This window comes from Salvelinus fontinalis, chromosome 16, assembly GCF_029448725.1.
Source record: "Salvelinus fontinalis isolate EN_2023a chromosome 16, ASM2944872v1, whole genome shotgun sequence".
Lineage (NCBI taxonomy): Eukaryota > Metazoa > Chordata > Actinopteri > Salmoniformes > Salmonidae > Salvelinus > Salvelinus fontinalis.
Genome location: NC_074680.1, coordinates 27,648,578 through 27,673,921, shown reverse-complemented (window position 1 = coordinate 27,673,921; position 25,344 = coordinate 27,648,578). Strand labels below are relative to the sequence as shown.

At 40.1% G+C, this 25,344-nt stretch overlaps 1 protein-coding gene and 1 long non-coding RNA gene across 3 annotated transcripts; one reads left to right on the top strand and one right to left on the bottom strand.

Moving 5' to 3' along the window:
- Positions 1-6,352: 6,352 nt before the first annotated feature.
- On the bottom strand, positions 6,353-13,822 carry LOC129812925 (homeobox protein OTX2-like). 2 transcript variants are annotated; one of them, XM_055864914.1, is made up of 5 exons: positions 13,649-13,822; positions 13,435-13,514; positions 9,835-10,050; positions 9,230-9,381; positions 6,353-8,819 (listed from the first exon to the last, which is right to left on the bottom strand). In XM_055864914.1, the coding sequence occupies exons 3-5, from the start codon at positions 9,929-9,931 to the stop codon at positions 8,199-8,201; spliced, it is 870 nt and encodes a 289-aa protein (XP_055720889.1). In that variant the 5' UTR covers positions 9,932-10,050; positions 13,435-13,514; positions 13,649-13,822; the 3' UTR covers positions 6,353-8,198. The 2 variants fall into 2 exon arrangements, with proteins under 2 accessions (XP_055720889.1, XP_055720888.1); XM_055864913.1 differs by having other exon boundaries at positions 13,435-13,822.
- A 439-nt stretch (positions 13,823-14,261) lies between these two features.
- Positions 14,262-19,457, top strand: LOC129812926 (uncharacterized). The gene is made up of 3 exons (XR_008753090.1): positions 14,262-14,697; positions 15,542-15,732; positions 19,204-19,457. It is a non-coding gene; the product is annotated as an uncharacterized LOC129812926 (long non-coding RNA).
- The last annotated feature ends 5,887 nt before the right edge of the window (positions 19,458-25,344 follow it).

Here is a 25,344-nt window from a genome sequence, read left to right as displayed (position 1 = left end):
ACTTTTGACTGGTACTGTTGGGCTCCCGAGTGGTACAGTGGTCATAATTGGGAGTCTTATAGTGCGGTGCACAATTGGCCCAGCGTCGTTCGGGTTAGGGGAGGGTTTGGCCGGGGTAGGCCTTCATTGTAAATAATAATTTGTTCTTAACTGAGAAATGTCCTCTGGTCTGATGAAACAAAAATAGAACTGTTTGGCCATAATGACCATCGTTATATTTGGAGGAAAAAGGGGGAGACTTGCAAGCTGAAGAACACCATCCCAACCGTGAAGCACGGGGGTGGCTGCATCATGTTGTGTGGGTGCTTTGTTGCAGGAGGGACTTGTGCACTTCACAAAATAAATGGCATGATGAGGAAGAAAAATTATGTGGATATATTGAAGCAACATCTCAAGACATCAGTCAGGAAGTTAAAGCTTGGTCGCAAATGGGTCTTCCAAATGGACAATGACCCCAAGCATACTTCCAAAGTTGTGGCAAAATGGCTTAAGGACAACAAAGTCAATGTATTGGAGTGGCCATCACAAAGCCCTGACCTCAATCCTATAGAAAATTTGTGGGCAGAACTGAAAAAGCGTGTGCGAGCAAGGAGGCTTACAAACCTGACTCAGTTACACCAGCGCTGTCAGGAGGAATGGGCCAAAATTCACCTAACTTATTGTGGGAAGCTTGTGGAAGGCTACTCGAAACGTTTGACCCAAGTTAAACCATTTTTAAAGGGAATGGTAACAAATACTAATTGAGTGTATGTAAACTTCTGACCCACTGGGAATGTGATGAAAGAAATAAAAGTTGAAATAATGTATGTATGTAAACTTCAGACTTCAACTGTAGCAACTACAGATTGACGCTTTAAGTCTATCAAAGTTTGAGCATGTGTCCATTAGGCCTATGGAATCATATTTTTTTTATAAGCATGAATTAGATTGAGCAATAAAAGCCCCACTTTTATTCCATGGGCTTGGATTCGCACTATGCAGCTGTTGGAAGCCTGCATTTTTCACTGGCTGTCCACTGGTTCCAAAAACAGTCAGCTTAAACTTCTTGAATTCCACCATTATTGGGTTCAAATACACATTTAGATTTGTGAACAGCCATCCACAACTACCACAATCCGTAAGGCGCAAATAGCTAAATGAGAGAGCAGCAGTGTGATTCACATCAATGCGCTATGTAGATATCAATAATAAGTGATATCCGTATCTCCGTAGACTACACCACTGCTGTCATCCTTACCTCCAAGCATTTATTCAAATTGTATAATCTTTCCTGCTCTTTTCCCGCAATCTATCAAACACATTTGGTGTGTCATCATAGTGGTCTCTAATTTGTGGTCAGACTCGCTCAGGTGGAACAAACTTAAACTTGCACATTTGTTCAATGCTGATTTGAATGTCATTGACATAACAGAGAAGTGTCAAAGATTTTTTTGTCGCAAACATATTTTCTGAATTTAAAATGAATCCTCGAAGTAATCATATAGTTTTTCAAAAGTATCTGTAATCTGATTACCAAAAAAAATGTCTGGTAAAGTAATGTTTACAGTTACCGTTTTTTTGTTGTAATCCCGTACATGTAACCGAGGCTGTAGAAATATTATCCGTTTTGAAGTTTAGTAGATAGCGATTATTATTTTGCACTTTTTGACCTGAATCGAATAGGCTATGAGTTAGTTAGAAGAACTATGCACTTTTCATAACTGAAACTATTTCGATAATTCAAAGAATATCAGATTGTTGATGCATGTTACATGTTGGGATAATCAGGCAAATAAACATGTCAAAACATGGTTTGCTTCGTCAAAAATGTTGATTGTAGCTTTTAACCGAGCTGAAGCAATATGCTACAGTATGTGGAAAGAGTGTGTGGTCTTCTAGTTTATCACACCTCCAACTAGTTACTGTTATTAGTTTCAGATCTCTGTAAATCCAAGGATTTGTGTGAGCAGTTGGAATAAATTAAAATCACATGCTGTTTAGTGTGCTTACTCCAATCCCTTTACACTTGATTTTTAAAATATATGAATCTGTTATTATGGGTACAAAACCATTTTAATTGAATCTTTGACAAGATTAAACTTAAATAAGTAATGCAGAAAATATAGGCCTATATGTGTGCCGAGCCTGAATATGCAGAAGCAAAGGGATAGTGCTGGATTCATGTTTGATATAATTATTAGAATTGTTATTTATTATTATAATGTATTTTTGTACTGTAGTAGTAGTTGTATTACAGCTCAATGTTATTAATTGTGCATAAGCAAACCAACCAGTCGGTCGCAACTGCATTTTGTGATGAAAAAAAATGTAACAGTAATCAATGACTCTCCCTAACACCATTTATCGTTCTTCCCGTTTACCGTGAGTCATTAAACATTTGCCAAAAGGTAGATCTCTAAATGATGGCTTAAGTCGAAATCTGCACACATCTATTTTAAATCAGTCATTTGAGAGAGCAGCATGTGTAGCCTACGGATAGTTTGCCAGTTTTTCATTGTTCAAAGTCAATAATGGGTTTGTTTTGTTTAGATGTAGGCTACAGTATTTCACAACAATGTATTTTCAGAGCCATAGAGGATTTGTATCGTCACCAGACTGCAGGAAAGGACAATGGAAATGGGGTAACAAATTCAGCTTTTGGGACTGATAACGATAGAGGCTTTGCGTACTATTTTTGCAGGATGGTTTTAAGCTGGTGGTCGCCAACCTTTTGGAATTAGTGACAGGGTATGAATTATCATGATGCACACATTACCCTATACACCCACTTTACAGACCATAGGCATATTCTGGCCTAAATCAGTGAAATATACCGTTTAAGAAGGAAATTATAACGTCTGATATATGAAAATAATTTACCCCAAAAATATAAGACTAGGATTATCAGTCATTATCAGCAAAATAGAGGACGTGGTTGTCATAGGCCTACGCGTAAAGTAATTCCTAAATTGTTATAAATTGATAACAGTTGACTTCGCACAAACTATAAACTACCTAAAGGCTATAGGCTAATCTGTAGCCCGGTGTATAGTCCTATCATACACTGACATGCGTCCTTCATCCTGATCTTGCCCGTTTACACATATAAGATCTGATCAAAATAATTTCACAACGCCTCTTGTAAATCGTCTACACCTGACTAGAAATGTGGGCACAGTCAGAATGTGGACACTAATATGATAGTTCACCCTGTCTAGTAAGCGGTGCGCATCACCTGTTTCTCTGTTGAAGCGTCTGTCGACGATGGCCTCGTAGGCCTATGTAGCCTATAATCACAGATCATGATCAGTTACTCTGGGGTATTAATTTGGGTATGCGTTGCATCGGGGCGTCTCCATTGAGGGCTTGGAGAGGGCCGTCACGACCGTGGTTGTGCGGTGCATTGCTGGGCAGGACAAGGAGTGCTTCTTGTAACACTGACAAAAGCTAGGAGGGATCAATGCAGCGTCTGTCGGTCCCACATGCTCTTCAGCGACGCATGCGCTTGATTAAAACTCAGTCTGACTGCAGGAATGGGGTCTTCAAGACGGATATGCGTGCCTGATGTCTAATCTCACAGTGACTTGTGCACTCTTAAAACAACATCACATTCAAAAGGTATAACCCTCAGTGAGCCTATTGTGTCCCTCAGAATGTCACTGCACTTATCAATCAGGCCTGCTTGTTAGTTGGCCGTGATTGTAAATAAGAATTTGTTCTTAACTGACTTGCTTAGTTAAATAAAGGCTACATTTAAAACGTTAAAATTATTGCATTGTTTAGTCCGGCTCGAGGAAGCTGCAAAAGAGATCATGACGTGATGAATGATTTGTCCTGCGTCTTCGTTTGATCTCGATGATTAAACACATCAGGAAGTCAAATAAGTAACATCCTTCATATGGAGGAACGCATATGAATAGCTAGTTACCAATGCATTTTAATAATACAAACGCAATGGGGGTTTTGCACAATCGTGACATAGCAAGATTGTATCCTTCATTTTAAGCCTTATCCAGAAATGAGAATTACACCAAAAATGAAATGAAATTGTCGGAGGATGATGCTGGACCATCTGACATTTTTATTTTATTTTCACCTTTATTTCACCTAATGAAAAGTGGACAGTTTGAATAAAAAGCTTTAAATAAGGTTTTCAGGTAGGCATTCAGGCATGTTACATGATTGCGCTAAACACAGGGCCCTTATGGGCGACAGTTTGGTGACTATTGTGATGGTTATGATTATGATGACTCGACTTCTTGGTATTATTATTGTTATTATTTGTAGCATTACTATTATTATTCTGGTTAGGTCTATTGTTGCTATTGTTGTAATTAGTGGTTGCCATTTTGTGCATGTGTGTGAAGTTGAAGGCCTACGTCAAGTTGCCCGCGTAGAGTTGCTCCTCAGATGAATGTGCCAACCCCACTGTGCTACACTGTCTGACAGTTATTTAGCAGGCCATTTGACTTCTAAAAATGTTTGTTGAATATAAGCATTGATAGAAGATATTTAGCTATTTACCTGATGTTAACGCTCTCATCATTATCAGTTTGGCATAATTGCAAAGGGATTTTATTGTTAGTTGATTTAAAAAATATATTACCATTAGAATCCCTCATGAATATGTGGTGTGAATGCCTCTGTGCGCTAGGGTCCAATCAGAATCCTTAATTCCCGCAAGTAAATCGAATTTATGAGCTAATCTCTTTATGCACAAATCCATATTACGCGCGCTTATCGTTAGGATTTCCCATTTAAGAACACTGATCATTTATGGTCAAACGCTCAAATCAAATACTTATAGCCTACCAAAAGGTGTCAGTTGATATCTAAATTTGTTTTTCATGCAGGTGACCTTCAATACCAAACACTATGGAAACATATTGTACAGTCTGCAGGGCAGAGGTCAGTTGTTGTTGACACAGCACGAGGAGACGCCAGCTCATGAATAAGTATGCAACAGATAATTGGAGCTATTGTTTAAATGTTAATTATTATTATTGTTTCATTGTTTGTTACATACAGTATATGTACGTCATTTTTGTTGTACAGTTGTGTACTTGCACTCAAGTAGGCCTTTTAGTATGTTAATACGACTGAACTTTTTACTTTCATCTAAACTTTCTATCTATTTTAGCTGATCATTATTATAATTCATATTACACACACACAATGTTCATTCGCCTACCCTTTTCTGCAAAGGAATAACATCTAAATCTTTGTCATTATTTTTAATGGTTCGATTATTTCAAGCCCGGGTTTTAATTAGTGTGTGAGGACTCGAATGAAAGAAGGATTATTTGCAATGTCAAGGATGCTAATTGAATGTTCGACTTCTAACAATTACCGCAGAGGCATTAAAGATTCGATTGCTTTCCTGACTTTGCCTCTCAGTCAACTCACAATAACGTTGCATGCCTAGAGTCAGACTTTCCGAAAGAACCCAGAGCCGACGTTAAAACCCTTCCCCCTCCGCCTTTCTTTGCCTTCTCCAGATTTAGCTTTGTAGAAGTTCTCCATTGAGCTCCAGATGACTCCGGGGTGCCAATTGTTCTCATAAACATTGCACCCCTTAACAAAATCGGATTTGGTCCAAAAACAACTATGAATGCAAGCTTGAAACTTTGTGCAATTACACGTCATAGTCATAGTGGAACTTTGCAGAGAGTTGTGCTTCAATATCTTTGATTAACTTAACTAATTAGACGTCTTTTGTTCCCTTTTAATTGATTTGAACAATTCCAGTTTGCAGAATATGGGCAGCTTCAGTTTAGCAATATGCAATTAAAGGTTCTTAAAAATATGTCCATAGTATTACCAAGTTGCATGAATTTGAATAGCTATAACCTCATTATTTTTTTTGAGATCGAGTCAATCCATGTGTTGAACAAAAACTCAATCAAAGTTTGTTTGTAGAGAGGCTGCTTAAAATGAACTGGTGCAGTAGGCCAGCCTATGGAATGCAGAGTTGGGTAGAAGCATGCAGTGGTGCTTGAATTAAACCGCGGTTGCCCTGTGCCTAAAGAAACCCGCTAGTAAAATATTGGGATTAGCTTCTCTTTGAGGCCAGGATTAACACAATTTTCCCAAGAAGCACATTCCTGTCGCCGAGACTATCTAAAACGAGGGACCGGAAACGAACAAAGAAGCAGGCTAATTAAAATGTGCTATAGCCTACCCTGGCTGATTCTGAAATTATAAGCTCTTATTTTGTAATAGCGCAATTACACGACGCAGAGCTGTTCACTGTCATCGTATCCTATTTATTTTGGATTCAACGTGAATAAGTCAAATCCACGTTTTGTATCACTGGGCTTGACAAAGAAAAAAGCAACAGCCATTTTATGCTTGAAATAGGCCAACTCTGGTATTATTTATCCATTATTTATTACGATTGAAACACAGCTAGGTTTACACAGTACGTTTTCTTTATTATAGCAATGGTCATTGTAGACAGCAGGCTGCCTGTTTACCGTTTGAGGCGGATTGGAGGATATTGAACGGCCAAGTGTGGCTAATGATTGCTTACTAAAATGGTAATTACAGACCTAATTAACACACCTCTTAAAACCTGAAGTAGGGGAAAAATCTCTCTGGAAATGATAAAACAGCCCGCCCTCTTGCTCTCAAAAGGTAATCACAACTAGTCAACAGGGTTTTTTCAATGTCATTTGAATATTAATATGATCGAGGTTGTTATTGCTGTTCTTAAGTGAGTCTTTTATATGACTGACATTCGTTCATTAATTTATTTAGAAAATATCTTATTCTGAGGAAATAACATTGCATTGGCCTAGGCTACTGCCATTTATCTTGCCTACCAAGATTTTGTTAGACTTTTTGCTTGAATGGCTGAAGAGCTGTAAGTTTTGCCATACACATATCCTTAAACCACATGAGACAGGTGTTCTCTCTCTATTATTCCAATAAATAGAATTACGACTCCTTCTATGAGGATCATTTTGTATCATTATCTGGCTAATAATGGGGGCAAAAAAAATGGGCTGTTTGGAGTTCTCCTGTTAGAAATGCCAGGGCAGATTTTTGGTCCCATTCCGCCCCTGATTCAAGGTGAGGGGACATACAGTACATATAAAACCTACTTACACAACGTTTAATCCATATCGGTCCAAATGTGACCTTGTAAAATACATAAATATGATAATCAACACACACACACACTCACACACAATCAATAGTGAATTCATATTAAGTTAATTGATAAATGGGGGGAGGGGGGTCAGATCACAGGACCTTTATTCATGTCTGCTCAGCCGTGGGGTCACACCATCTTTGGAGCCATGTTAGGTATCCACAATCAGCGTGTGATCAACGGAGAACAACGCGCAAATCTAGAGAGCTCTCAGCAATCAAGTTTCTTTTCCAGTATCACCTCAGATGTTCAACCATGGGTTTGGACAGTCAGGTTGTCTCTTGCAATAATAATTATTTTATCATTATCCATACTTTTTTTGTTGTTCAAAAAGTTACAAAGCTATTAAAATCACAGCAGAGAGTCATCGCTGATGCGAGGGAGCTCACAAATTGCATACAATACAACAGATCACAGTTTCGAAGGCTAGCACAGATTTTTTTTAAACACATATGTACCATTTATATAAGACACACACTGATTGTCTCTTAGAAACTACATATTGATTCCTTATAAACACTTTTTCTTAAATAAAGTAGTGCATCCATGTCGCCTCGGGTGCGCGCAGTCCACACACCATCCTGATCAGTCTCTCTGCCAATAGGTCGGCAAGTTATAAGGCTTAAACCTGTCCATCCAAAGCTCTTCACCAAAACATCCGCTCCTCTAGCAATGTTGTTCTGGGATAAGGATTTGTTCCGTGGCTGTGATGTACCATAAATTACTAAGGGTCCACTCCGAGTTTTCCTTAAATTAACCAACAGGTGTTGTAAGAATAGAGGCACACATTGACAGACATACATGTGAGAGGGCTACAACCTGTGAGGTTAATGAAAATAAAGTCTCTTAGCCAACGCTAAAATAAATTCTAAATTCTCCTCTACAGGCTGGGGCCAAACATCATGGCAACAACGCGAGGCGCCACCGATAGCCCCCTCTCTCGCAGTTCCTTACCGACGACACGAATATTCAGTATTTTAAGCATATATCTTATTGAAGGATGTCAGAGATATATGTTTGAATTATCACTGTCTTTGTTTGAATAGTTTACACATTGTTTTTTTCACAGGACTTGGAATTTCCAAGATGAAGTCTGATCTTTATAATCCAAGCAATCTGCATTGAAGTTCAGTTTCCAGGATGCCGCTTGGTCCTTATAATCCAAGCAGTCCGCCGTGGAGTTGAAGCCTAGCCCCGAGGCTCCGTAGCTCTGAGTGGAGAGGGACGCCGGGGACTGGCTCAGATGGCTTGTGACAGCGTTGGTGCTCATAGGACTGAGTGTCGTCCCGGGGCCAGACAGCTGGTGATGCATGGGAGTAAGGTAAGAACCACAGTCCATTCCGCCGAAATATGACGTTGATCCGCCATAGCCTTGGCTGTATCCCGAGGCCTGTGTGTAGGTCATTGGGTATGATCTTTGCATGCAGGAAGAGGAGGTAGAGAGAGGGTCAGCCATCGGAGAGATAGAGGCTGGACTCCAGATAGATACCGGCGCGGTACTGGTTGAGATGGTCGGGACTGAAGTACTTGAGGGCGGTGTGAACTGGCCACTCGCCCCGCTCTCAGAGCTCGCTTCCCTGGCTGGAGAACTCTTCTTTTTGGCTGGTCGCACCTTGTTCTGGCCCCCGTTCTGCTGCTGCTGTTGCTGCTGGCGACACTTTGCCCTTCGATTCTTAAACCAAACCTAAAAATAGACAAAATAGCAAACACAGTTAATCACCCAAACAGGTTAAAGCAAGCCATCTATTATATACAGTTTCCAAAATGTGACGAAAATAGGCATTTGACGTATAAACCAAACATTTCTTTATGCACGTGTGAATCAAATAATGCTGAAAATATGTGTTGTGTTGATCATAGGCTTTGGATATGCATTATTATACTGATGCTGAAAAGCACTGGTTAACACTTAACATGTTTTTTTTTAAAGTAGACTGATTAATCCATTAACCTTTTCAAAGGTTCTCTTTATGAATGCTAAGCCAATATTTGTTATGACCATTTGTCTCCTCGTTTGAGTTGCCAGAAACAGTGGATATTTATTATTCACAGGGATATATAGATAGAGAATGTTTTGCGTTGGTCAACATTCACCTGTACACGAGACTCTGGTAGGTTGATTTTTAGTGCTACTTCCTCGCGCATGAATATATCAGGATAGCGAGTTTTGCCGAACAGCGCCTCCAAAATGTCAAGTTGGGCTCGTGTGAAAGTCGTCCTTTCTCGTCTCTGCTTGCGGGGTGTCGCTGTTGAAAATAAACAGATGCATAACTTAATTTCATGTGGGTAGAATTAACCGTTTATCAGAATATAAAGCAGGGTTATTGAGACAACTGTGACTGAATTATTTTCCATATTAAGTATAACTTATAAAAACGTTGTTTCACATGTATTTGCTATCCAGAGCTAAGACGAGTTCAGGACCAATAATGACACGTTACAAACATTTAATGAAAGAAGATTTTTAAAGTCAGTACTACAGAATGCAACAGTTAGTTGACGTCTTCCCCCATTGCAGCAATATAATGACGCATTAGTAGCAAGAATCCATTGGCATGTTTTTGTAATTAGATGCATTAAAGCTTTAGCAGGCTATAGGCCTACGTGATTTGATCCTAATTGGACTATTTAATCCAATGAAGAGTTGACATAAATTATTAAAGCATCCATGCGCACGCGTAAAAAGTGCTGAAACCCACCTGGATAGCCTACGGATGGATGCAGAAGGTCCATTCCAGAGGTCGTTAAGCTCAGTCCATTGACTGTGTACGGTGGTTGCTTCAGATACGACATCATGCTAATGTTGGACTGGGGGGTAAAGTTGGAGAAAATGTTGAAAATTGGGTAAGGCCCGTAGATGTCCTTGGTTGTTTATCTGTTCTTTTTCTCACTGTCTCGATTTTGCCGCTGGATACCTGTTCCAGAAATCACAATAAGATAAGACATTTAGTAAAGCAAGTTGCAGCCAGTTAAATAGCATTTGATGGACGCAGCGTTGTGATTTCTTGGGAAACAATATTATCCAGCCGCAGTGTGTTCTTAAAACAGTCCCAGACCCCCAGCTGTCCTCTTGAGCTTGGCTCATCTTGACAAACGTTGCCCCCCCTAACCCCCCGGCCAAAAAAGCAACATCCTATAATTTCAAAAAGTCCTCTCAAAGAACAAAACACAGTCGCTCAATTGCACACACACTGGGAATCAGCTAGGACCACAATTTACATAGAACCCAACTAATTGTGTCAAATAATAAGGGAATTGATGGGGGCCGAGACAAAGACACCGTAGACCCGACAGATAACAAACCCCCCTTGGCGAAAAGTAGCTAACAATGCAGTCAATTTATCGGGACCATTTTGTACATTTAGGTATTTCACTAACCTAAGCTTTTCACTCTGCCTCTTGGTTTTGTCCGCACCAGTAATCACTGTAAATGTGAATAGGGTGTCACTAGAGTGTGAAAACAGAAGTCTACTTCAGCTAACAACTTAAAACTTGAAGGGAACTATAGGTTCTTCACCATTTCCATCCTAATTAATTGCTCTCTGTAATTAGATTTCCAAGGTTGAAGAACGTTCAGAAGGCAATCGAAATGTTTTGATAACGAGGCCATATGCTTAGGGGACTTGAGTTAACCAAACAACCAAACAGGCAACAAAACAACCAAACAGGCAACCCCATTCTAAGTTATTGGCTAACTCCCCTATCTCCCACTGTCAAAACGCCTCTTGACTAATTTAAAGGTACTAAAACCCATTAAAAAAACCTTAGTACTGGGCTGGAGTACACATCAGCCCTGCCAGTCAAACTGTTATAAAGTAAACTATTTAGACAAAGATGATTCATGCAGGGCCTGGATTATAGGCATAGTTCCTTTTAATAGGCATAAATAATGCAATGTATTGCTAAATGCATGCTTTATTCATGTTTTGACATTGGTGATGAATCAATGAAATCTCAAAATAATATTACACAGGAAAATATTCCGTTTTTGAATTTACAAATGAGAGCATAATGGGACTAACTTTAATGTACTCGATAGTTTGTCACTTTCCACGTCAATGTATTTACAAATACATTTTTACAATTACAATTACAAATATATTTCAGTGTTTAAATGAGGTTAATATATTTCCAGGAGTATTTGTATTTATTTTATTTTAACTTTATTTAACTAGGCAAGTCAGTTAAGTCAGAGTATCTTCATAAAGATTGAATAATTCGATGATATTGGAATATTTCTACCTGGACAACTGGCTTAAATTCAATGTATGGTGACCCACACCCTTACCCCCTCTGTGTCTCTTGATTATTCCATCTGAGTTGCATTTTTGAATATCCATCCAACGTTTTTTTTTTTTTTTACCTCCACTCAATCTGTCACTCTTAAAACAGACATCGTATAGCAGTTGCACACCCGCTCAATAATAATGACCCTGTCCAATAATTAATTCTGATACATTTTTTTGTTGATTAATTAATTAGATAATCCGGGTGGCACGCGCACCCTAATTACAGGACGCTATCCTCAACCTTGCACAGCATTCGGTCATAATAATTCTGCAAACTGACGAAAATAAGTGTTAACAAAAATACACAGGTTCCTCTATTTTATTTAATATCCATATGGCATGCAGAATCATGATATAACAATTCATAAGACGTTTTTCGTTGTAGTAAGACATATGGATAATGGAAACAAATCAACTTACAGGCGTATATATGCTAAATATTAGCCTAGCCTCTAGGCTATATTTTTTAAAGAATATATTGACTATTAAATTAGCAGATAGTGTTGTTTTAGTCTACTCAATTGATATTAAAGTGTTAGAAAATATTCACTTTTAGAATGGGAATTGGACTTTATGATTTCTGACTTTTTTTAATGGATTAACACACTCCCTCCCTGCATCAAACAAAACCATTTTTTAAGCAAATGTGTGCAATTTGTTTTGAAGCTGTTTGCCACGTGTAACAGTCCTGACCTATTTATGTTAGTTTTTATGTGTTTTTGGTCAGGGCATGTGTTTTGGGTGGGCAGTCTATGTTACCTGTTTCTATGTTGGTTTCGGTTTGCCTGGTATGGCTCTTGATTAGAGGCAGGTGGTTTGCATTTTCCTCTAATCAAGAGTCATATTTAGGTAGGGCATTATCACTGTGTGTTTGTGGGTGATTGTCTCCTGTGATGTCTTCGTCGTTGTCGATGTGTTTCACTTACGGGACTGTTTGGCTGTTCGTGTGTTTCGATGTAACGTTCCTGTCCGTGAGTTTACGTTTGTTATGTGAGTTTATGTTCAGGTTCCGTTCTACGTCGTTTGTTATTTTGTAAGTTTTGAAAGTGTTTGTTTTCGTTGTCATCGGTGTTCGTTATAAAATAAAGATGGCATATTTCCCAGACTCCGCATTTTGGTCAGAAGATCCTTCTCTCCTCACCTCATCTGAGGATGAGGAAAGCGACAGCTATGACACCACGACTAATTTAGCATAAACCAACGAAAACAGCTCTGTATAAAAAAAGGTCAACATTTCTGCAATGCAGGCTATATTTGAGAGAATTGCCACGATCCTCCCGCGTGCCCTGTCCCGCCTAGTTGTTCCATGGAGGACTGCGCGGGGAGGGAGATGTTGTACAGGCAGAGAGAGGCTTCACTACACGCCTTCTCAATTATCGCCCTTTGTCTGCATGCATTTTCACACAAATTGAGAGAATTAACTGGAATGCAGATTGAACAAAGTCATCTGAAGTGTCGAACAAACATTAGCTATTCCATTTTTTAAAAGATAATATTCATGTTGAAGACCATTACTGCTCAAATTATTGGCCTAACTTGGATTTAAATGTAGCTACAAACTAGCACTGAGTTTAAAAACTACCAAATTCATTGTCACGTAGAACAGAAAGTATGTCTTAAAACTGTTTTCCAGTATCCCACAGTAGGCTTCACATTGAAGATCCATACACAATACACACCGGAGTGTTCAGTGGTCTAATGAGTTTAGTTAGTCGATTACCATGTGTCAGGACGTTTCGCTCTTTCTCCTGGATAAATATGACCGTAAATATGCTATACAAACACAGTAACCTAATACGGCCTATTACACACTTTTATTTATTATTGTTATAGGCTATTCTTTTTTTCTGCGGGATGTTTCCTGTGGGATGTTGCATGTATAGCATATAGGCTAATAGGTAGCCTATTCATCATTTTGTCGTACAATTACGACACTTTACCTATAATAATGATAACCTGTACTACTACTACTAATAATAATAATCATAATAATAATACATAGCAACTTACTCAGGATTGTGGCCGGAGAAGATAGTTCTTTGTCCAATCCTTTCCTTGAATAAAGTATCTCTCTCTATAATTTCGAAATCCTATAAAATAACCAATCAAAAGTTACTGTCGCTTTGGATATATTAGAATAAAAAGACCGACAAAACTTTCATCTTTAACACTTGCACCAATGTATGGTAGAGTGCAAACGCGTTTATGTTGGTAAAATACATACGGTTATGATTTGTTAGTCTGTTCTGAGTGAAGTTGCTGAGTTGGATTTGTAGAGAGGTCTGGCCAATGAGAACGTCTGGAGCACTCGGAGATGGGGGTCTGTCTCTCTCGCGGGGAAATTTGCTGAGAAGCAAATGTCGCCAGCTACTTTTTGACGCAAACTCCTCAGCCAATGGCAGCGAGGGGGCGACTGACAACATTCTCATCCCGGAGCTGACAGTAAATTAGTAATAAAACCTCAAACTCACAGGGCTGGGAATCTTAGCAAAGGAATAGGAACAGTTGTTTCCCTGCATCACGACTCATTTGAGTGGTTAGTGGACAGAGGACATTTAACCATCTCGTGAATATACATTATTTACGTCTGTTTAGCACATATAACAATTTTTATATAAAATGTTCCCAATCATGGTAAAAAGGAAACTACCCTCACGATTCATAAATGGTTCCAGATCAGTGGGCAAGTTAAAAGCAATATCCACAGCCTGTTCATCTCCCGAATAATGACTAATAACAAGAACTAATAACAACATGGAGCACTCCCCACGAATCCATGACAATTCTGGGGCCATGACAAAAACCGTCCTAGAGAAAAACAAGCGCTCCAAGTGGAGGCTAAAACACTGTCCTCTCACATTCCATTGCGTAGCAAGGGGGGATTTAGGGAGTCTTATTTCCTTATAACTGTGCTCCCATCCACAGAGCGCCCGCTTCGATCAAGTTGATATCGCAACATTCAGCCAAGATAGGGAATATACGAGGCAGACTAACCAAAAATTTGGGCCTCATATATTATTGCCAGATGTAATAATAATTCCTGGTGGCTTATTTTTTAAATTAATTAATAGATTTAAATATCCAGCCATGTTAACACATGATGTCGTTGTTGGAACATATCAACAGAGAGAAGACCATCCCTGCAGGAGTTGGGTGACATCCGACTTAAATTAGTGGATGCATTTTTACAGCAACCTTGAATTGACTGGAGAACTCAGTGGACCACATGCACTTCAGGAGAAAATCAACGCAGACTGTTTTTCTCTCTCAAAGGTATAGTTCTTTTAAATTAATGTGAATAATGAAAACGTCATTTTCCCCCAAAATGTATTTCCTATTGCTTACATTTTGAATGATCGTTTCACAACAATTTGTGATACGTGTAAATAATAATAGGTTGAATTGCGTTATGGAATCCCTGTATATTATTACAAAATCATGTATATTATTATTATTGTAGTTGAATAGGGGCTTTAGTTGAATAGTTAATAGAACAGACATTGTAACTGATTTCCGCCATTTATATTGACTCAAGCCACAACTAATAGCCTACGTCACCTGAATGTTAAACCTGTATGACACAAAAACAATATGCCGAGGGTTTTGTCACGGCTTGGTAAATGTATCATCTTAAAAGCTTGAGGAACACACACACACACACACACACACGCACGCACGCACGCACGCACGCACGCACACACACACACACACACACACACACACACACACACACACACACACACACACACACACACACACACACACACACACACACACACACACACACACACACACACACACACACACACACACACACACACACACACACACACACACACACACACACACACAGAGAGACAACAAACACACACAGACAACAAACACACACTCACACTGGCATAACCGCTCACTTCAAACAGATTTGAATATTGATTTAGATTTATCAACAGAGACAGACCCGTGAGTTTTATGAATCGTCAGTTGCCTCTCTGGCAGTCTTTTTAGATAGCCTAGGCTATGTCAAAAGTGCATTATTTAATCATTAGATCTATGTTTACGCTTTGAAAATCTAAAACATATTGACTAATGCAAAAATCAATGTAATTTCTTTTGACAGACTTTGATGAACGGAAATCGTAGTGGATCACGCCCCTCTAGATTTGTTTTCTACCAAACTTCAGTTCCGGACTCATCATATCTGCATCTCAACTGGAGCATAGTTTTCAACGTGTGATCTAATTTATGACCGGGATTTCTTCAGTCTACAGCCACTCTGTCCATGAGGGATGGCGCATGACAAGGTGTGAGGTATCTATCTACTGTTTATAGGCGTACTGTATCTGTATTTTCATGTATTTTTTTTTTCACTATGTTTTTGAAGCCAGTTAGAACATTTCATGTGTTAACATTACTGATTTGTGACTGGCCCGGGGTGCTTTTGGGTATGGTAACTTAAAATAAAAAAAATACAATATTTGTTTATCCGTCTACCCATTTACGAAAGTATGCTTTCAAAGTGGTCCGACTCTCTTTTGTACCTGCTTCTCCTTAAACTCAACGGATCTTTCTGAAGCAAGTTGCATTAAGCCATATCACACAGAGATCATGACAACATGTATTGCTAAAACAAACTACATTTACCAGCTTTTTTTGAATAGGCTATATTGAAATCTATACAGATTTTGAGGCCTAATTTACTGTATGCCATTTCGTTTATTAAGCTACATAGAGAATTATTAGCTCACATATACTAAAATAATAGCCTGATCATATAGGTAGCACGAGCTATCTCTAGCCATAGCTATCAAATAACGCACAGATCGTTTACCTGCGTGTGTTTAATAGCCTAATACTTTACAGTGCTGTGTGGGAAATCATTGTGCGTAATATCGTTATCGTTTGGATCTCGCTTGCCCCTCGCCGTTTAAATTGCTACATTATTTATAAAATTCTAAACACCAGCCCTCCTCAGGGACTTTCTATCTTAAAAGGAGGACGACGTTAAACCGAAAACGAGTTAACGCCTCTGGCAATCAGCGCTCCCACTGACTCACGGCTAATTGGCGACGACGATGTCTTTTATCTGTGCCTCTGGTAAGTGAACCCTCTGGGTTAAGAGTTGCGGGATTCAAATCCCACATTTAACACAATTTGGATGTATGAATCAAACTCTACCTATACCAATTCTTCTTCCTCGTTTCATCTTTTCGCGCTATGATTTAGGCCTACCACTTAACATTGTAACCTCAATCTTGTTTAACCAATTATTGAAACCCCTTTGCCTTCTCACATGCATGTGCATCTATGCCAATCATCACCATCATGATGCAACTTTAAAATATATACATTTATACCGTGTTAAATTTACACATGCAACTTCCTTTTCATGAAAAACTATTATACATTTTCAGATGTGCATGCACTCTCTCGCTCCATCTCTCTCTCTTTCCTGCTCTCTTTCTCCCTCTCTGATGCACACTCCTACACACATTTCTTTTTTAGACAAGAATAGAACAAACAGACAAAGAAATACATACATACATAGGCCACACACACAAGTAGCCTACATTTAGCTATCTGCACTTCATTGTTTTGTCATGTCGAGCATCACTTTCATCCTCGTTTGAAAATCCCGCATGACTGATTCAGTGGAATGTAAGGGGAATTTATTCTGCGCCAAAACAATACAATCTGGTTCATATAAAAAAGGACAATGTCTGGATCAAGAGAAGATGTCGATAGCCTACTACATTGAAGGATTTATATCTGTGAATTAACTGCATGAAATACCTTTTCTATATAAAAATGAAATAGCATAATATAAGCTTTCTACTTCTAAGAAATACATTTAATAAACATAAAATGAAACAGAACGAATACAACAACTTTTCTTCAGCAATCTCCTTCATTCAACCAAGGATGCTTAATTTAGGAGAACCTACTAAACCCTTTAGTTAGTTGTATATGCTCAATAAGTTATGTATTCAAGAGAGTTCTTATATTATCTTAAATATGTTATGCTGGGCATAATACAAATACAATAACACAGGTATAGTATAAGACTAACAACAAAATGGAAATGTACTTGTAAATATCATTCATTCAGGATGTTGATAGACCCAGAAACATGTTACTGTGCTTGGAACAACTTTTTTTCTGGTAGTTTGTGCAGTGCACTTTATATACATATGAATTGGAGATTCTGAGATTTTCAAGCAATAATCATTTGTTTGAATTATGGTTATGTATTGATCAGTAGTTGGTGTAGAAATGCCAGATGATTGATATTAGTAGGCCTACTACAATTTATGTTAAGTAAAACCCCCAAAAAACTAGAACCCAAAGTTAAAGGAAATGTGGAGAGCACATTTAATGTAGCTGTAGATGGAGCTAGCCCTCCCTCTGTGACTTTGTGAGGAAAGCGAGAGGGAGGGAGAGATAGGGGGGCGAGGGAGAGAGAGAGAGAGAGAGAGAGAGGGTGAGAGAGATGAGCAGAAGAACAGGGATCATCACAAGCTGTATTGTAATTAGCTCAGCAGGTTTGATGGATATACAGATGTGGGATCTTAATTTGATCACCCTGTTGCAAGTGAACTTTTGTGCAATGAAGGAAATGTAAAACTTGTAGTGTATTTGAAATTTAAAAAGTCTTCTAAAGTTTGTAATTTCAACATTGACATTTCAGACTTGATTTTCCCTTGAGAAAAATGAATTAAATAAATTATAATCCACATAATAATTTACATTTCCTGTTGCTGCAGAATTATTTTCCTGCGTTAGCAAACCGGCTCAAATTAAGATCCTACATCTGTACACGTGTCCTGGTCAAGGTGTGTTACACAGGGCTTCAATGGAAACCTTGTTTTATCTGCTATTCCCTTAAGGCAAAGTGGCTAACCCTTTGTGTAATGTAACATGTAACACTGACCTATGAGATCATCAAAACACATTCAAAGTGCTCCCCTGGGATTATGGCTGGCAGGCCTTTTCACTGTCCTCTTCTCAGTCTAATGGGATAAATGCTGAGATGTACACTCTCCTTCCTGCGTGATATAGTGTGCTTGTTTTAAAATAATTCATATTGTAAATTAAATCCATGGGTCTGTGTATCACTGGTATAATAATCATACTCTATACTAGACCTGTAGAATAACACAGTGTTGTTGAAGCTAACTGTTACCTACCACATTTAGTCAGGATCTGCTGTGTGAGCTTTAGATGTCTTTGCTACGGAGAGATTGTCTTGCCTCTTGAATGAGTGTGAACAGATGGGTAGTGATATGGTGAAAACATGGCTGATTCAGAGGGGTTGGGTTAAATGCGGAAGACACATTTCAGTTGAAGGCATTCAGTTGTACAACTGACTAGGTATCCCCCTTTCCTTTCCCTTTTAGTCAAACTCACTTTGCAGAAAACCGGAAGAGATGCTCTTGAAAAGTTGCATCTGTTGTTTGTAGATCTTTATTTTCTGCTCAGTGTTAACTACACCTATTTTATTTCTAGGGCTGAATATGAAATTGAAAACACCAAGTGTATCAGCATTGGTGTTCTCAGTCACTCGCTGTATTTACTTATCTTTGCAATCTGTTATCGTGTGATAAAAGTATCATACAATGGTAGCACTATAATAGTCATGACTGTATGGGCATTAGTCCTATAGAATATTTTTTTCCTCCGTAAAACTGGATAGAGTGTCGGCTCAGCGTGTGCCGAGTTTGCTGCTGCCGTTAATATGGCCTATTAATCAGTGCTGTAATTGTTTGTCTTGTGTTTGCACAGGGCCTCTGCAACAAACACATGGATTACATTTACTACACTCTCCTCCAGACCATCAATAAGTCAAGACCCGTGGAAATCCAACAAGGACAAATAATACAAAGATAAAAATACTTCTCTACCACCCCAAGATGAAGCCAGACTGATACTGTGCTTATGTTCATTAGCTCACTGTAAAATAAGCTGTGGCGTGCCACAGGCAAGTGTGCTAGGGTTTCTGTTATTCCTGCTGTACATTAAAGATATCAAGGATGCTTGCTCAATGTCACCCGTTTCTTTATGCAGATGACTCTGCACTCCTGGTTTTTCACATAAACCAAACCACTCTGGAGAGTATACTGAGTGCAGAGCTCACTAACATCAACAAGCTATCTCCGCACCTCGGCAAAACAGAAGGAATTCTGTTTGGGTCCAAAATGAAACTAAGCGAGTCCTCAGACAACAGGGTACAGCTAGCAGGACAGGTATTCACAGCCAGAACAGCAATTAATTACTTATGATGTACACTAGATGGCAACCTGGCAGGGGAGGCGTACGGCTACTAAGGTACTAGGTAAGGTGCTAGTGTAAAAGGATATTACGCTGCTTTACACTGCTAGTGTAAGGGACATCACGCTGCTTTACACTGCTAGTGTAAAGGATATTACGCTGCTTTACACTGCTAGTGTAAAGGATATTACGCTGATTTACACTGCTAGTGTAAAGGATATTACGCTGCTTTACACTGCTAGTGTAAGGGACATCACGCTGCTTTACACTGCTAGTGTAAAGGACATCACGCTGCTTTACACTGCTAGTGTAAGGGACATCACGCTGCTTTACACTGCTAGTGTAAAGGACATCACGCTGCTTTACACTGCTAGTGTAAGGGACATCACGCTGCTTTACACTGCTAGTGTAAGGGACATCACGCTGCTTTACACTGCTAGTGTAAGGGACATCACGCTGCTTTACACTGCTAGTGTAAGGACATCACGCTGCTTTACACTGCTAGTGTAAAGGACATCACGCTGCTTTACACTGCTAGTGTAAAGGACATCACGCTGCTTTACACTGCTAGTGTAAGGGACATCACGCTGCTTTACACTGCTAGTGTAAAGGATATTACGCTGCTTTACACTGCTAGTGTAAAGGATATTACGCTCTTTTACACTGCTAGTGTAAAGGATATTACGCTGCTTTACACTGCTAGTGTAAGGGACATCACGCTGCTTTACACTGCTAGTGTAAAGGACATCACACTGCTTTACACTGCTAGTTTAAAGGACATTACGCTGCTTTACACTGCTAGTGTAAAGGACATCACGCTGCTTTACACTGCTAGTGTAAGGGACATCACGCTGCTTTACACTGCTAGTGTAAGGGACATCACGCTGCTTTACACTGCTAGTGTAAGGGACATCACGCTGCTTTACACTGCTAGTGTAAAGGATATCACGCTGCTTTACACTACTAGTGTAAAGGACATCACGCTGCTTTACACTGCTAGTGTAAAGGATATCACGCTGCTTTACACTGCTAGTGTAAAGGACATCACGCTGCTTTACAATGCTAGTGTAAGGGACATCACGCTGCTTTACACTGCTAGTGTAAGGGACATCACGCTGCTTTACACTGCTAGTGTAAGGGACATCACGCTGCTTTACACTGCTAGTGTAAAGGATATTACGCTGCTTTACACTGCTAGTGTAAAGGATATCACACTGCTTTACACTGCTAGTGTAAGGGACATCACGCTGCTTTACACTGCTAGTGTTAGGGACATCACGCTGCTTTACACGGCTAGTGTAAAGGATATCACGCTGCTTTACACTGCTAGTGTAAAGGATATTACGCTGCTTTACACTGCTAGTGTAAAGGATATTACGCTGCTTTACACTGCTAGTGTAAAGGACATTACGCTGCTTTACACTGCTAGTGTAAGGGACATCACGCTGCTTTACACTGCTAGTTTAAGGGACATCACGCTGCTTTACACTGCTAGTGTAAAGGACATCACGCTGCTTTACACTGCTAGTGTAAAGGACATCACGCTGCTTTACACTGCTAGTTTAAGGGACATCACGCTGCTTTACACTGCTAGTGTAAAGGACATCACGCTGCTTTACACTGCTAGTGTAAAGGACATCACGCTGCTTTACAATGCTAGTGTAAGGGACATCACGCTGCTTTACACTGCTAGTGTAAGGGACATCACGCTGCTTTACACTGCTAGTGTAAAGGATATCACACTGCTTTACACTGCTAGTGTAAGGGACATCACGCTGCTTTACACTGCTAGTGTTAGGGACATCACGCTGCTTTACACGGCTAGTGTAAAGGATATCACGCTGCTTTACACTGCTAGTGTAAAGGATATTACGCTGCTTTACACTGCTAGTGTAAAGGATATTACGCTGCTTTACACTGCTAGTGTAAAGGACATTACGCTGCTTTACACTGCTAGTGTAAGGGACATCACGCTGCTTTACACTGCTAGTTTAAGGGACATCACGCTGCTTTACACTGCTAGTGTAAAGGACATCACGCTGCTTTACACTGCTAGTGTAAAGGACATCACGCTGCTTTACACTGCTAGTTTAAGGGACATCACGCTGCTTTACACTGCTAGTGTAAAGGACATCACGCTGCTTTACACTGCTAGTGTAAAGGACATCACGCTGCTTTACACTGCTAGTGTAAAGGACATCACGCTGCTTTACACTGCTAGTGTAAGGGACATCACACTGCTTTACACTGCTAGTGTAAAGGATATTACGCTGCTTTACACTGCTAGTGTAAAGGATATTACGCTGCTTTACACTGCTAGTGTAAAGGATATTACGCTGCTTTACACTGCTAGTGTAAAGGATATTACGCTGCTTTACACTGCTAGTGTAGAGGATATTACGCTGCTTTACACTGCTAGTGTAAGGGACATCACGCTGCTTTACACTGCTAGTGTAAGGGACATCACGCTGCTTTACACTGCTAGTGTAAGGGACATCACGCTGCTTTACACGGCTAGTGTAAGGGACATCACGCTGCTTTACACTGCTAGTGTAAGGACATCACGCTGCTTTACACTGCTAGTGTAAAGGACATCACGCTGCTTTACACTGCTAGTGTAAGGGACATCACGCTGCTTTACACTGCTAGTGTTAGGGACATCACGCTGCTTTACACGGCTAGTGTAAAGGATATCACGCTGCTTTACACTGCTAGTGTAAAGGATATTACGCTGCTTTACACTGCTAGTGTAAAGGATATTACGCTGCTTTACACTGCTAGTGTAAAGGACATTACGCTGCTTTACACTGCTAGTGTAAGGGACATCACGCTGCTTTACACTGCTAGTTTAAGGGACATCACGCTGCTTTACACTGCTAGTGTAAAGGACATCACGCTGCTTTACACTGCTAGTGTAAAGGACATCACGCTGCTTTACACTGCTAGTTTAAGGGACATCACGCTGCTTTACACTGCTAGTGTAAAGGACATCACGCTGCTTTACACTGCTAGTGTAAAGGACATCACGCTGCTTTACACTGCTAGTGTAAAGGACATCACGCTGCTTTACACTGCTAGTGTAAGGGACATCACACTGCTTTACACTGCTAGTGTAAAGGATATTACGCTGCTTTACACTGCTAGTGTAAAGGATATTACGCTGCTTTACACTGCTAGTGTAAAGGATATTACGCTGCTTTACACTGCTAGTGTAAAGGATATTACGCTGCTTTACACTGCTAGTGTAGAGGATATTACGCTGCTTTACACTGCTAGTGTAAGGGACATCACGCTGCTTTACACTGCTAGTGTAAGGGACATCACGCTGCTTTACACTGCTAGTGTAAGGGACATCACGCTGCTTTACACGGCTAGTGTAAGGGACATCACGCTGCTTTACACTGCTAGTGTAAGGACATCACGCTGCTTTACACTGCTAGTGTAAAGGACATCACGCTGCTTTACACTGCTAGTGTAAAGGACATCACGCTGCTTTACACTGCTAGTGTAAGGGACATCACGCTGCTTTACACTGCTAGTGTAAAGGATATTACGCTGCTTTACACTGCTAGTGTAAAGGATATTACGCTGCTTTACACTGCTAGTGTAAAGGATATTACGCTGCTTTACACTGCTAGTGTAAGGGACATCACGCTGCTTTACACTGCTAGTGTAAAGGACATCACGCTGCTTTACACTGCTAGTTTAAAGGACATTACGCTGCTTTACACTGCTAGTGTAAAGGACATCACGCTGCTTTACACTGCTAGTGTAAGGGACATCACGCTGCTTTACACTGCTAGTGTAAGGGACATCACGCTGCTTTACACTGCTAGTGTAAGGGACATCACGCTGCTTTACACTGCTAGTGTAAAGGATATCACGCTGCTTTACACTACTAGTGTAAAGGACATCACGCTGCTTTACACTGCTAGTGTAAAGGATATCACGCTGCTTTACACTGCTAGTGTAAAGGACATCACGCTGCTTTACACTGCTAGTGTAAAGGACATCACGCTGCTTTACACTGCTAGTGTAAAGGACATCACGCTGCTTTACACTGCTAGTGTAAAGGATATTACGCTGCTTTACACTGCTAGTGTAAAGGATATTACGCTGCTTTACACTGCTAGTGTAGAGGATATTACGCTGCTTTACACTGCTAGTGTAAAGGATATTACGCTGCTTTACACTGCTAGTGTAAGGGACATCACGCTGCTTTACACTGCTAGTGTAAGGGACATCACGCTGCTTTACACGGCTAGTGTAAGGGACATCACGCTGCTTTACACTGCTAGTGTAAGGACATCACGCTGCTTTACACTGCTAGTGTAAAGGACATCACGCTGCTTTACACTGCTAGTGTAAAGGACATCACGCTGCTTTACACTGCTAGTGTAAGGGACATCACGCTGCTTTACACTGCTAGTGTAAAGGATATTACGCTGCTTTACACTGCTAGTGTAAAGGATATTACGCTGCTTTACACTGCTAGTGTAAAGGATATTACGCTGCTTTACACTGCTAGTGTAAGGGACATCACGCTGCTTTACACTGCTAGTGTAAAGGACATCACGCTGCTTTACACTGCTAGTTTAAAGGACATTACGCTGCTTTACACTGCTAGTGTAAAGGACATCACGCTGCTTTACACTGCTAGTGTAAGGGACATCACGCTGCTTTACACTGCTAGTGTAAGGGACATCACGCTGCTTTACACTGCTAGTGTAAGGGACATCACGCTGCTTTACACTGCTAGTGTAAAGGATATCACGCTGCTTTACACTACTAGTGTAAAGGACATCACGCTGCTTTACACTGCTAGTGTAAAGGATATCACGCTGCTTTACACTGCTAGTGTAAAGGACATCACGCTGCTTTACAATGCTAGTGTAAGGGACATCACGCTGCTTTACACTGCTAGTGTAAGGGACATCACGCTGCTTTACACTGCTAGTGTAAGGGACATCACGCTGCTTTACACTGCTAGTGTAAAGGATATTACGATGCTTTACACTGCTAGTGTAAAGGATATCACACTGCTTACACTGCTAGTGTAAGGGACATCATGCTGCTTTACACTGCTAGTGTTAGGGACATCACGCTGCTTTACACGGCTAGTGTAAAGGATATCACGCTGCTTTACACTGCTAGTGTAAAGGATATTACGCTGCTTTACACTGCTAGTGTAAAGGATATTACGCTGCTTTACACTGCTAGTGTAAAGGATATTACGCTGCTTTACACGGCTAGTGTAAAGGATATTACGCTGCTTTACACTGCTAGTGTAAAGGACATCACGCTGCTTTACACTGCTAGTGTAAAGGACATCACGCTGCTTTACACTGCTAGTGTAAAGGACATCACGCTGCTTTACACTGCTAGTGTAAGGGACATAACACTGCTTTACACTGCTAGTGTAAGGGACATCACGCTGCCTTACACTGCTAGTGTTAGGGACATCACGCTGCTTTACACGGCTAGTGTAAAGGATATTACGCTGCTTTACACTGCTAGTGTAAAGGATATTACGCTGCTTTACACTGCTAGTGTAAGGGACATCACGCTGCTTTACACTGCTAGTGTAAAGGACATCACGCTGCTTTACACTGCTAGTGTAAAGGACATCACGCTGCTTTACACTGCTAGTGTAAA

Bases quoted from the DNA above. Each gene is read 5' to 3' on its own strand.
- LOC129812925 (XM_055864913.1), bottom strand. From the start codon at position 9,931: ATGATGTCGTATCTGAAGCAACCACCGTACACAGTCAATGGACTGAGC. The intron at 9,382-9,834 runs GTGGGTTTCAGC...TATTTTCAACAG, and splicing joins TCCATCCGTAGGCTATCCAG to CGACACCCCGCAAGCAGAGA. The intron at 8,820-9,229 runs GTGAATGTTGAC...GTCTATTTTTAG, and splicing joins TACCAGAGTCTCGTGTACAG to GTTTGGTTTAAGAATCGAAG.